The sequence below is a fragment of the Tympanuchus pallidicinctus genome, unplaced genomic scaffold (genome assembly GCF_026119805.1).
Source record: "Tympanuchus pallidicinctus isolate F22 unplaced genomic scaffold, pur_lepc_1.0 scaffold2, whole genome shotgun sequence".
NCBI lineage: Eukaryota > Metazoa > Chordata > Aves > Galliformes > Phasianidae > Tympanuchus > Tympanuchus pallidicinctus.
The window spans coordinates 28,622,283-28,636,477 of NW_026294721.1; the positions used below are offsets into that span (position 1 = coordinate 28,622,283).

At 36.1% G+C, this 14,195-nt stretch overlaps 1 protein-coding gene across 4 annotated transcripts in view; it reads left to right on the forward strand.

The window, feature by feature from the left end:
• The window catches only part of FAT1 (FAT atypical cadherin 1), a 103,875-nt gene that overhangs the window by 86,503 nt on the left and 3,177 nt on the right, over positions 1-14,195 (forward strand). For 2 of the 4 annotated variants that reach the window (XM_052682952.1, XM_052682951.1), the window contains exons 18-27: positions 637-834; positions 5,290-6,091; positions 6,948-7,079; positions 7,169-7,332; positions 7,877-8,339; positions 8,834-8,987; positions 9,226-9,336; positions 9,543-10,174; positions 10,426-10,563; positions 12,475-12,534. In XM_052682952.1, the coding sequence (XP_052538912.1) occupies positions 637-834; positions 5,290-6,091; positions 6,948-7,079; positions 7,169-7,332; positions 7,877-8,339; positions 8,834-8,987; positions 9,226-9,336; positions 9,543-10,174; positions 10,426-10,563; positions 12,475-12,534 (2,854 nt within the window). The remainder of the gene's footprint in view (positions 1-636; positions 835-5,289; positions 6,092-6,947; positions 7,080-7,168; positions 7,333-7,876; positions 8,340-8,833; positions 8,988-9,225; positions 9,337-9,542; positions 10,175-10,425; positions 10,564-12,474; positions 12,535-14,195) is intronic. The other 2 variants (XM_052682953.1, XM_052682954.1) reach the window with 1 other exon arrangement.

Sequence of the window (14,195 nt, forward strand, 5' to 3'; positions counted from 1 at the left end):
TGTATAAAATCTGGTAGATACAGTATAACACATGTTATGGGAGAGTTGTTTTCAGCTTGAGGTAAGGTTGTGAACATCAGAGGCTCAATAAGCCTAAGTCTGTAAAGAGTCTGAAACATCAGACATCAACATTATGCCAACTTGAAACTTTATAATACAAACTTTTAAATTTGGATTTCATGTTTTAAGCAGACTGTGGCTTTATTCGTGTGACAATAATTTGAGACCCAAGGGGTGAGATGGAGTAATATGTTTTTGTAGTCCTCCCACAAAAGCACTCAATCATGTTTAGAGAGTGTTTTAGCTACATTTGAAATCTTTGATGACTAGGTAGTTAATCTTCTGTAATTTTAATTCTGACTGAAAGTGGAAAATGTGAAGTTTCAAGGTTAAGCTACCTACAACAATCTCAAACAAAGCTTTAGAAAAGAATCAAAACCTATGAATTTTTTTACTGTTTTTATCATTCTTCAGAGTGTATTATTCGTTCTTAAACAGTCCTTGTCATTCTGATTTCACTGATAGTTATTGGCTGATTTGACGGTAATTTGGTTTTCTTTCTTTTTGTGAAAAATGAATGTCAGTATATACGTCCAAGTGCAACAAAGCTAATGTGATTGTGTAATGCATTTTTAGGAAAATAAGCCTATTGGATTTAGTGTGCTTCAGTTGTTGGTGACAGACAAGGATTCTTCTCACAATGGTCCTCCTTTTCTTTTCACCATCCTGAGTGGAAATGAAGAGAACACTTTCCAGGTTAACCATCAAGGAGTACTGACAACAACTGCTGCTCTGAATCGCAAAGTGAGGGATCACTATTTACTACATGTTAAGGTAGGTTACACTACGTCTAGCTGCTTTGTAGTTTAAGAATTAAACTTTCTCCACTTGTACACAAACCACCACCTTTTCCTGTTACTTGGAAGATAATTTGTCTTTCTGTTACGAGATCATGACATGCTAAGTAGTTATTTGAGGCACGTCCCTTTCAGTAGCATGTTCAGACAGTCTGTTGATTTAAGTGGAATAGTACTGCAAATGTAATAGTGAGGTGAACTAACTGTTAGCATTTGGTGCCAGTGAAATGTTGACAGAGTGAGTGCTTTTGATAAGGCTTTTCACATGTGGTACGTATTTTAGCTTACACATTTTGCTGTACTCTGGCATCTGTCTGGAAAAGCCGGCAGGGGAGAGGTCTCTTGAACCACCTCCTGTTCACTGCAAACTCCTGCCCCCGCTATTGCTTTGATGCTTGAAGCTGTGAGCTGGAATACACTGATACAGTGGCAACAGGGATTTTAAAATTTTCATGGCATGGCAGTACTGACATTTTTCTGTAATACTACATTCTTTTTTTGAGGGCAATTGAAAACATGTAATCTTTTTTTTAAGTTTGGAAAGCCAAGTCAGTGAACCTTTCACATAGCATTCAACCTCACTGTCTGATTCTCATAAGCAGTAGCACTGTACTTGCAGGTCTCAGAATTTTGCTATTGCAAAGAATTCAAAAATGGAAGGGTGTCTGTGTACACTTGCAACAGTTGTGCAGAAGGTCGAGGCTATGTCTGAAAATCAGAATTACAGTAAAGGATAGGTAAGTTAGATAAGTTCTCTAAAATAGCACCTTAACGTTAGAAAAAAAAAAAAAAAAAACAAAACCCTTTTTTAAAAATCTTATCTAGTCCTTTTTTGTTCAGTAATAAATTAAGAAACTGTGACCAGGGTTTTAAAATTGATAGGCTAAAGTAGTTGGCCTTAATTTCCAAATACCTCATTTCCAAAGATACATTTTAAGAAAAGTTCTCACCTTTATTTTCACGAGTTTATATGGCCTTTACATCTCTGTTATTCTCATATGTAATATTGCACATTATTTCTGAATAAGTGTGTAGAATTTTACAGCAGTACTGTTTGCTCAAGGGCGTAATGAATTTTGTCTGCAATGGGGTAATAATGATAGCGTATTTATAGAAAGTTGGCCTCTTTGGGGAACAAAAAAAAGATTCCCAGAGGTACTGTGATTTGTTTCTTTAGTCACTGAAACATTGTATCAGGAGACATGAGTATAAGTAGCAGCATAGGTAAAGGCTCCTTTTTAAGTTTAGTTTAGGATTTAAGAACATAGATTAGAAATGTGTCAGGGACATAAATCATACCACTGTCAGTTATTTGCTTCTCAGTAATGATCTGCTAATGATCTAGTGAGACAGATTAGCCTTCAAGTGAAGGATCTATTGGCCTTCCCAGGTTGTATTAGTCTAAAGCAGGATTCAAAGGTGGGCTTTGTCACACTTAAATAAAATGCTTTCCAAATTCTGTACTGTTTTCCCAAAGCCATGTTTTTGTTTAGGGAAGAGAATATCAAACAATGTTTTTCCTATGTGTGCTATTCGTATAATACAAGATTTGTGTATTGCATTTTATATTTTTCTCTAAACAGTAACTGATTTAGGGCATGAAGAAAAGCTTCTTCAAAAGAGAGAGTGGTCAGGTACTGGAACGGGCTGCCCAGGGAGGCATTGGAGTCCCTGGAGGTGTTCAAGAAACATTTAGGTGTTGTACCGAGGGACATGGTTTAGTAGGAAATATTGGCGATAGGTGGCCAATTGGACTGGATGATCTTAGAGATCATTTCCAACTTCAATGATTCTATGATTTATATGTAATTTGCTTCTAAAGTGTATTCCTGTTAATGTACATGGCTGCGATTTTGACTGCTGTGTGGACTGTTAGACTGTCTTAATCCCACTTCATGATTTAGCTGCACATTTGGCCCTTCCTAATGTGTCTGCCTATTGTTAAGTACAATAGATCAATCTAACACTTTTCTCTTGATGGATTCATGCAATTCTTTTCATTTCCAAGCCACCTAGACGGTATAATGCCTGTAAGCAGTCTGTCAGTACTTCAGCTGTCTTATCTTTAGCACAGCATCAGTGCTAAATGATCACTGTCATTTTTTCTAGAGAATGAATAAAGGGAGAATTTTAATCACACTCAATAACTAAATAAGCATCTTAAAGCAAAGTACTCATTTAGAACAAACACTTCTCGGAGTTTGTACATCATTATAAGACTGCACTAAAGTCATACATATGTATTTTTTTTTGTTGTTCTATATTGCCCAATCTTAATATTTTGTACTTGTCTCATACTTTGATTTAGAAGTTCTTTGCATGGATTCTGGAAATGCATCACTGTCTTTCAGTTGCCATTTATCATCACTTATTATGATCATTTCTTTTAAATTGACATAGTACTATAATTTGCAATTATCTTTTCTTCAGTTAGTCACCACACACAAGTCTGAAGGAATCTAAGACTAAAACTACAATTTCTGTATCACAAGTCTTCAGGTTCAGTGACACACATAAAAATAGATACATGACTTTCTAGGGAAGATATTATTTCCTTTTTCATGGAGAAAAAAAAATAAATCTTCTCAAGTCTCTAATTTCTATACTTTCTTCTTGCAGCTCCTAGGTTAATAGCTGTGCATGATCCATTGTTGCTTGGTTTTGTTTTTTAACTGATCTTCACAGTAAAGGGGGGCCTTACTGTACTCACAGCTTTTATTTCTCTCTGAATGGATTGCTGAGGCAGTGCTCTTCTTATGTTACGGATTTAGTTGAACTCAGAAATCTTCCCCCTGCCATACACACACAGAAATCACCACCACTAATAAACTTTAACATGAGCCTTTTTTTTCCTCAACATGTACATGCCACTCAGATTTGCTTTCCTTTTTTCCAAAGGAAATAGACTATCCATTAACAAATGTCTCATAGCATTAGTGTGTGAAATGTTCAGCTATGAGTCATACGGTCTCTTTTGTGCTGCACTTCTGAAGTCTTTAGTTTAAAACTACAGCAGATTTTTAAGTATCTACATTATTGAAAGATAGCTTCTTCTGGGGGTCTTCTTGCCCACTTGCTGTCCATTTGCTGTCCCACTTTGCTGTCCAATTTTGCTCACTTGTTTGTTTTAAGTATTTTTGTGTTTTCCCTTGGGCTTTTGTGCTGCAGATAGACTGCCTGCCTTGTCTTGTTTCCAGGCAGAAATCTAGGCAAAACAAAACTTTGCCAACATAAGCTTGCTCTGTCTCTCTGTCTCTCTCCTTATTTGTGCTTGGGTAACTAGAGGTCAAGCTTCTAGCTTTGCCTTGTGGAATTACTGATAGAAGTATGTAGTTATGTGAGACACATACCTAGCCTTCTAAAAATTTTGTACACATGTTGTGTTCTGGAGTTATTTTATTTTGCTTAAATTTGTCTAAAAAATCAAAAGCAATTCCTGTGTATAGATTTGAGGAGTGCACCATCAACCTGTAGTCATGGTACAATTATTTCAACGCCTTTTGAACAGTGAAGGATATCTTATATTCTCTGAGCCCTGCATATTCTCTCTGTTCCTTCACATCATATCTATGTTATCTTTGCCTGTTTCTTTAGTCTCATTTTCAGTAATTGCAGAAGAGCACTGGGAAAAAGCTAGAAGGGAAACAAGAACTGAGAAATGTAAAGTGAAAGAAATAAACCCAAAGGAATACTCATATTATTCTTATAATCATTTTTTTCTGTTCTCTCCTCCTAATACCTGTGTATGCTGGTATGGGATGAAAGATAAGGGACATGATGTTTAAAAGACTTTAAAATTGAGCGAGGCTGATTCTGTTAATTACTATAATTGTCTGAAGCAAATACCATCACAGATTGTTTTTTTTTTCCTCTCCATGATTACTAATCATGAAAGACAGCATAATTAACTGTAACTTTCTACATTCATTGTTTTTCTTTTGCACTACTATTTGGCATACTGCATTTAGATTGTCTGCAAGACCCGTCTCCTAATAAGTGGTGAAATTTGTTAGAAATTTAGACTCCATGAGTAATTTTGAGTTTGTAATTTGTTTCCATGCTTGCACTAAAAAAGCTTCGAGCACCATCTGCTGTCTGAAATCAGCTACTGTGCATTTCCTCTGCATTTGCTATAAGTGCTAGTAGGCTTTCTTGCACATAGAGGTATTAAGAACACCTCACGCTTTTAATCTTGGAAGAAGTGAAACATGTCTGCGTGTGTGTGTTTAAAATAAGTGTTCTAAATTTTCAGAATTAACTTGTCATAAACCTGAATTTGCAATTTTTAAAAATCATTTACCCATAAGAACTTTTGTATGTTTGTGTGTGCGTTTGTAGAAAAATGCAGCACTACTGCATAATGTACACATACCTACAACAGAATTTGATGAGATAAAGCAAAAAATCTAATTATAACTTTGTCTTCCACTAGGTCACAGATAATGGAAAGCCACCGTTGTCATCTCTGACATATGTTGATATTAGAGTTATTGAAGAAAGCATTTATGCTCCAGCAATTCTGCCTCTAGAAATCTTTATTACAGCCTTTGGCGAAGAATATTCAGGTGGTGTCATTGGAAAAATTCATGCAACTGACCAAGATGTTTATGATACTTTGACTTATAGCCTGGACTCCAAAATGGAATCCATGTTCTCTGTTTCCAGTACTGGAGGCAAACTAATAGCACATAAAAGGTTAGATGTGGGACAATACCTCCTAAATGTCACTGTTACAGATGGAAAATTTACAACTGCAGCTGATATTACTGTGCACATCAAACAAATCACACAAGATTTACTAAATCACAGCATTACAATACGCTTTGCAAACCTTGCTCCTGAAGAATTCATTGGTGATTACTGGCGCAATTTCCAGAGAGCTTTAAGAAACATCTTAGGTGTGAGGAGAAACGACATCCAGATTGTTAGTTTGCAGCCTTCTGATCCTCCTTCAAACCTTGATGTCCTCTTGAATATTGAAAAATCTGGAAGCTTTCAGCATCCAATGAGAATTTTGCTCCACAAGATAAATTCTTCTGTGCCTGACCTAGAGGAGATTCTAGGTGTTCGGATAATTGATGTTTTCCATAAGCTTTGTGCAGGCCTAGACTGTCCTTTGAAATTTTGTGAAGAAAAAGTAACATTGGATGAGAATATCATGTCAACTCACAGCACAGCCAGGCTGAGTTTTGTCACTCCTCGTCACCACAGAGCAGCAGTTTGTCTTTGTAAAGGTAAGGAAAGCGGAAAGGAAAACTGTTCTGTAACCTGCACTGCAATATTCACCAAATTTTATTTAAAATAAGGAGTAATTCTTCTCTTAAAATTAGATAACAAGACTTTATGCAATATATATCTTATGTGAGGTCATTTTTTTTATACTTATATCTTCATTATCCATTTTATAAAGGACTTTTTCCTTTGTTGCTTTTTCTAAATTGCATGAATAATGACTATTCAGTCTTGTATGCACAGAAATAAGTTATTGCAAAGTACTTGAGTATATCTGGTTTTCTGCTAAGAGAAAGATCTCATGCAGCTTCAAAACTTAGCTATGAATGACAGCTTGAACCAGGAAATTAATATGCATTAAAAAAGATAAAAGCATACAGATTTATAACAAATGATGAATTTGTCTTTGGCTCTTAGGAAAATGAGATGGCTTTTTAAAATCATTGATTAGCACTGCTGGCTGAACTTACATCTGAAATAAATACTTGAAGCCCCTTCCTTTTCTGTCTCAAATACACACTCTTCTCCTCTGCTTATGTTTTATATCTATGTACTTGTGGGTGTTTGTTTGTTTGTTTGTTTTTTATGATGTGTGACAGTATGAGTAAACCTTAAACCACAGCATGATTTTCCAAATTTTTTCAGTTGAATTGAGATAACTATGAACATCAGCCATTGTACACACTATTTGCCTAGTCTGTATTTGTCAATCACGTCTCATGACTATTATTCACTTCCTTGTTGCCTGATACTGAGGAGTATCATTTGGGTTGCTATCAGCTCCTGTTTATAAATGTCCTTTTTTCACAAAATACTATTACTGCCAACAGAAGAAAAATAATGTTTTTCATTTCACAGAAGGGAAATGCCCTGTGGTGAATAGTGTGTGTGAAGGAAACCCATGCCCTGAAGGTACTGAATGTATAGGAGATCCAAAGGATGGAAAATACACCTGTGTTTGCCATGACAGCAAAACTGAACAGTGTCCTGGTAAGAAATTTGCTTTAAAAAATTTCTCCATAAAACCATACTATTTTCCAGCCCTGTGTTAACGTGTCATACTTTTCTGTGTCCCTTAGCATCGGTGGGCTCTGCTGTAACATTCAGTGGGAACAGTTATGTGAAATATCGTCTCATGGAAAATGAGAACAAAGAAGAAATGAAGTTGACAATGAGACTTAGAACTTACTCTGCTCATGCAGTTGTAATGTATGCTCGAGGAACAGACTACAGTATCTTAGAGGTACATATCTCCTCTTTAATTCATACCGACATTTCTGCAGAGTTGTTATGAGAGTTACATTCAAGATATTTTTTTTAATACATCCTGGTGGCCAACGTTTATAAAATCTTTTAATATGTAAAAAGAATCTATTTTCTTCAGTGTTAAAAAAAAAGAGAAAAAAGAAAAGATCTACTTTAAATACTAGTTTTAAATTTATTTGTTTGTGATACTCTTCAAGTCCAGACAGAAAAAAGTTTTTAAAACATGAGATATTAATCACTTGAAACACAAGCTACTGCAATCTTTGATGACAATCTGAGAGTTCCTTATGGTAGGGAAAAAAAGTACTATATCCATTTTAATTAAAAGGATCATATAAAGTGAATCACAATCACTGCGAATGTTTAGAATACATTGCTAGTTAACTGCCCTTTATGGACACCACCATCATCTTGTCTCTGTAACAAACGTAAACTTTTAAGAGGCCCCAGTATGTTTGACTTTTACTTCTTGCAGGGATTCTCTGTGCTCCATTTGTTGATGATGTGTCTTTCTTCTATAGATTCATCATGGAAGGCTGCAATATAAATTTGACTGTGGCAGTGGACCCGGCATTGTCTCTGTTCAGAGCATTCAGATTAATGATGGCCAGTGGCATTCAGTGTCTCTTGAAGTAGATGGAAATTATGCACGACTTGTTCTAGATAGGGTGCATACTGCATCTGGTACTGCTCCTGGTACACTTAGGACACTAAACCTGGATAATCATGTGTTTTTTGGTGGTCATATTCGGCAGCAAGGTGCAAGACATGGCAGGAGTCCTCAGGTTAGCAGTGGTTTCAGAGGCTGCATGGATTCTATTGTTCTTAATGGACAAGAGCTCCCCTTAAACAGCAAGCCACGAAATTATGCACACATGGAAGAATCTGTCGATGTGACTCCTGGGTGCTTACTTAGTACCACAGAAGGGTGTTCAAGTAACCCATGTCAGAATGGAGGCATCTGCAATGCCCTGTCAAATGGAGGTAAGCTGTTCTGCTAGTTTTCAAAACTGCTTTTCCACTTATCTGCCTTGGAAGGCCAAAACAATTTTGCAAATATTTTTTGCTTTTCCAGAGAGTTGTAGAAGGCTGTTGTTTGCCAGGGAGTAAGGCTGTGTCTGCCTGTGTTCTAGACACTGAGTTCCTTGGAATAAGAAGTAGGCAAAACCCATCAAACAATGCAAGGATTTAATCTTCAGTGTCAGTCAACACTGAGGTCCGTTCTCTGAATGCCTACTTTAGAACTTCTGAAAACTTTCTGAAAACATTATGGCAAGCATGATTTCTGAGAGATAAGTGACGGTTAACCTTCAGTCACATGTCAGAAAAATTTCCATTAGACTTTCCTTCATTTTTCAACAGAATGTTTCTATTTCTGTTTTCTCTCTCTCTTTGAACAGGTAGGTGGGCAGGGCAGATTTTATCTTGAATCTAGTAAAGCTATGTGCACCTTTCAAAAAGAATGTATTTGATTTCAGGTTACTACTGCAAGTGCGCTCCTTTATTCATGGGAACTCACTGTGATGTAAGCGTCAACCCATGTGCTTCCAATCCCTGCCTTTATGGAGGTACTTGCATCCCAGTCAGCGATGATTTCATCTGCCAGTGCCGAGGACAGTACACAGGCCAGAGGTATGTTTGTATGGTTTTTTGTGCAAATGAACCCCTTACAGCACAGAATATAAATATAACACTTTCTCTGTTTTTTTAAATCTCTTTTCTACTTCACGTTCACACTTTGAAACCCACTAAGTTGGTTAATGTCAGCCCCTATATTGCAGCCTTGAATCCCACTATACCTAATACTATTTATGCAACTTACAGTAAGACAGTGGCTCTTCTGTTATTGTTTTTTTTTCCTCTTTTGAAGGTGCCAGCTGGGTCCATATTGCAAAGACAATCCTTGTAAAAATAGTGGCAAGTGCATTGACAGTTTGGATGGACCTGTTTGTGAGTGTGAAGCAGGCTTTCGGGGAGAAAGGTGAGTAGATCATTCCACAGAAATGGAAATTTTATCAATGTTTAACAGTTCAAGTTGATAGAAATCTGGAATGGTGATAGAATAGCAAGTTGCCTGGTAGTATATGATACTGCATATTAAACGTATTTAGAATTGTTGAACAAGGAGACTACAGCAGTGATTACTGATGTTAGCTAACTATTGTTTCTCGTCTCTGATTCTGGTAGGTGTCTTACCGATATTGATGAATGCACAGACAACCCATGTCTTAATGGTGCCCTTTGTGAGAATACTTATGGTTCATATCACTGCAATTGCAGCCATGGATTTGGAGGAAAGCACTGCACAGACATTGTTCTTAACAAATATGTTTCAACTTCTTGGAACATTAGTTTAGCTGAAGTAATTGGAATTATTGTTTTCATCGCTGGAATATTCTTGTTAGTTGGGATTTTTGTTGTTTGCCGCAAAGTGATGAATAGAAAGAAGAAACACCAACCAGAACCTGAAGACAAGCAGCTGGGAGCTACAACAGCTTTCTTGCAACGACCTTATTTTGATGCAAAATTGAATAAGAACATCTATTCTGACATCCCACCACAGGTTCCTGTTCGTCCCATTTCATACACTCCAAGCATTCCAAGTGACTCCAGGAACAACCTTGACAGGAATTCTTTTGAGGGGTCTGCAATTCCTGAGCACCCAGAATTTAGTACTTTTAACCCAGATTCTGTGCACGGCCACCGGAAAGCTGTAGCTGTTTGCAGTGTAGCACCAAACCTGCCACCTCCACCTCCCTCCAACTCTCCTTCAGACAGCGATTCGATACAGAAGCCCAGCTGGGATTTTGACTATGACAGTAAGAAACTCTCTTAGTTTTGTTACCTTTTAGTTTAAGGTGTGTTTGTGGCACAGTTTTACTATGAGCTCAAAGCCTGGTCTGTGCCTGCTGTGGTAGAAAAAGCATTAAGATTTTACTAGTTCTCGAGTCTGATTCAGCTTAATATACTACTAAGTTTTCTTAGAAGTATAGATCTTAGAAAGCTTTAATTTCTATTGACTCTTCTAATCAAGTCTGTTAATTGCCTCACCTGAAACTTTATCTTCCAGCTAAAGTAGTAGATCTTGACCCCTGCCTTTCAAAAAAGCCTCTGGATGAAAAGAGCTCCCATCCTTATAGTGCTAGAGAAAGCATGTCTGAAGTCCAGTCTCTTAGCTCCTTCCAGTCTGAATCATGTGATGACAATGGTATGTAAACTCTAATCATTCTGTAGTGCTTCTTATGTTCATTCATAATGTCTCTGCATCTAAATCGCTCTTAGTATTAATAGGAGTTACATACATCTAATATATATTAAGTACACAATTTAATATATATTAGTATTTATTTTAATACTCAAATCTGTTAGCTTTTTTTTGCCTATGTTTATTACTTTACCTTAAAATTACCTATATATTCATGCCAGTGTTAGAATATTAACATTGTAAATGCAGCACAAGGTATTTAACACTATATGTTAAAAGCACATTCAAATTTAATGATTAGTTATCTTATATAGAGTGAATTTAAAAAACAGCCTTTGCCTATGCAACTACAACTTCAGTTTTGACTTTCAGCTTTTAGTAAAGCTTTCTGGTGTTACAGTTTCATGTGTTTCCTTCTCTTTTTCTTGCTGCGACCTCAGCTCCCATATGGATCAGATCAGTTCTGAGTGAGAGCAGAGTTTAAGGGATTGCTTGTAAGTTTGATTACTTTAGTAATGAAGGAAGCTACAAAAAAGGAATTTTATTATAGTAGAGCAGTATACTTGGCTTTCACCATGATTATAATGAATTAATTAAAAAATTAATGCTCTGAAAAAAGCCAATATGAAAATTAAAATAAAAGCTTGTAATCACAATCCTAGTCCCACAAAGCATAATCAGTGTACTTATTTGAGCATTTTATTACTATTATTGATTGGAAGTCTTATTTTTCTATTACAACAGATGCTTTTACTGTTTGATCAGAATGCATCTATATATTCAGAAATATTTTAGACTGATTTGGATGAAGACATGGTTGTCTAATAATTTAATTTGCTAAGTTCAGGTGTTCCGACTCTATTCCAATTCCTGCTTTTGTCTCTGTATGGTAACAAGAATTTAAAATTTCTTTAGTTTAGGAGTTAAGAACATTCCACTTCTTAACAAGTTAGAGTGGTTTGTTCTTTAATAGAAGTCTGTTAATGATTGGTGAAAGTAAAATGGTATGCTTATAGTACTCATCATTTATTAGTAGACTTTATATCAACTTTCAACTTTTTCCTGTGGTATTAAGTGTTGTGCAGTACATGTTCTCCCTTCTCCTTCATCCCATACATTTCATACATGCCTACAGGTATTTCTTGTCATGGATTGATTACTCAATAATGCATCATTCTGAGAGAAATAACTGTAGCATCATAGAGATTGTTCCTTCCTCCTTTTTTGGTAGATTTTGAATTGATTAGTTTGAAATCTTATCCCTGAGACTTGCAAACAAATTGCATGTGCTTACCTCATCCTACTCTATAAATCTTTCTCCCTTCTAAAAGTACATTTGGGAGAGGAAGCTATAGCAGATTAATTAATCTATTCTGATTGTGACTTAAAAACCACATCAGCGACATCAATCTGATTTTGTCGTTCCTACTATCCTTTCATTGCAGTGAAAGATTCTACCTCTCTGTTGAGGGGGAAGAAAGCAGCAGTAGGAAGCCTGTTCCTTAATTAATCCTTAATTCACCACACTTCAGCATTTGTGGGGTGCCTGGGCTTATTGCAATTCAGATGAAGTATTGCAATCCAAATGAAGTATGGTACAAACACTGTATTGAATAAATATAAAAGCAATAAAAAAGTAAAACAATTTTGTGCTTGTGCAGAATTTCAAGAATAATTATAACAAGTACCTTGTTATGTTCGTAAAGAACAAAAGTCAGGTTCAGAGATGTGTTTTACATGTTACATGCAATTGCTTTCTAGATAGTGTGTATATATATATATTACACCAATAATCTTCATTTTTAAAATAATAATGGACTACAATTTTACAGTATTTTTGTATACCTGTATGCTGTTTAAAATGATACTAACTATAGGTTTGTTTTAATTTGCTCCTTTTATACCTTTTACAAGCTTCCGTAGTGACTGTAATACACCTTGTCAATGCTGTTGTTGACTCGGTGGAAAAAGAAGGTATATACATGTTTTCATATTTATTTACTGCTTTGGCAGAATAATGCACGTTTTTCTTCTAGTAATGTAGCATTTGGGAGTTATAAACTATTATTTACTTACATTTTCTCATAAGCATTAGTAAAAAGTATATTTATATGGTATGTGTATTTGTATTTTCATGTGTATGCTGTATCTACCCTGCAGGCATGTTTCAGTGTGGATTTTTTTTGGGGGGAAAAAAAAAGGACTGTCATAAAAAGATATTGGTGCTTACTGTTGTCTGACAACATTCACAATAAAGCTTCTGGCAGGCAAAGACAGCATCAGAGATAATTATGTGCACCAAAATAGATGAAAAATCAGCAGTCCACAGTTCCATTTCTTTCCCCATCCACCCTGTTGGCTTTGGTAGGGCAGAATATGAGTAGCCCAATACACTCCTCCCTCGTCATCTTGGATGAGCTTGTCTATAGCAGAAAATAACTGACTTATAGTATGCAATTGAGGTGTACAGGTGTACCAGCTTAAGTAGTTGCTTACTTCCTGTTCTTACTGAGTATCTAAAAGGCATGTTTGTGTGTGTATATGTATGTACACACACTTGTTTGCATATATCCATTTGTGCCTTAGAAGGAGGCGCAATAGCTTTCAATGTATTTTCTTTCTAACATTTAAGAAACAAACTCTGTACAAAATAGTAGTAGTAATAGAAGTGCCGCTGGGCCTATACACACACTAACCTCTCAATCGGCTTACATAGAACTGGAATTTTCAATAGCTTGCTCCTTTAGATTTCCACTGCAAGTCTGTGGAGGCTACTTCTGAAGTGATACCCACAGCATATGTTTCTCATTTCTTAATAAAAACAAAATAGACTAGGAAACCATAGAAGTCCTGCTGAAAACAAAGCCATTTTAAGATCATAAAAATATTTACAGTACCTAACGATTCTGTTTGGCTTCTTATTTGAAGTACATGTATATGCAGAGACATGAAAAAGTAGGCAAATGCAAAGACTTCTAATCACAGAAGAATATATCATTAATGTTTACAAATAGATCATAGTCCCCAGTGCTAAAAAAAATTGTAATGCACAGTAACTTAGGAAAAACTAAGAGGAAAACTAAGATTTCAAGACTAGAGGCAGCAAAAGCAAGTTCTCAAGACAGTTGGAAATATTCACTGTTTTAGTATCAGTGTAAAAAAAAAAAAAACAACAGTTATTTTATTCATTGCAAACCATCCAGAAAGGACAGAGATTAAAGATGTCCTGCTCACCTGCTTCTTAATACTTGGAAGTTTCTAATGTAAATAAGCATTCATTCTTTGAAACATAGTGGGTAAAGAGTTCTGCTTTCGAGCATCTCAGAATGGTGCTAGTTTGATTAGCAGAGATCCTTGCTCCAACCTTCAGCAAAGGTCAGGCTCTGAGACAGATGGTCTTTTCCTCAATTCTCAAAAAGTATCCTAGAAGCATCAACTACACAATCTCCTGCTATGATAATTATAGGCCTGTATTCCCTGCACTGCTCCTCAGAGAAGGCTGTAGCTCTCTGCAAACAGCAATGTTGAGTGCAAGAGGAAATAGAGCTCCAGCGTAGCGAAGTGTCACCTAGGAAGATAGGTACATGAAGTTCTAGTTTGCTGTTGTGTTTTGTGTTAAGTGGTCTTTAACCCAG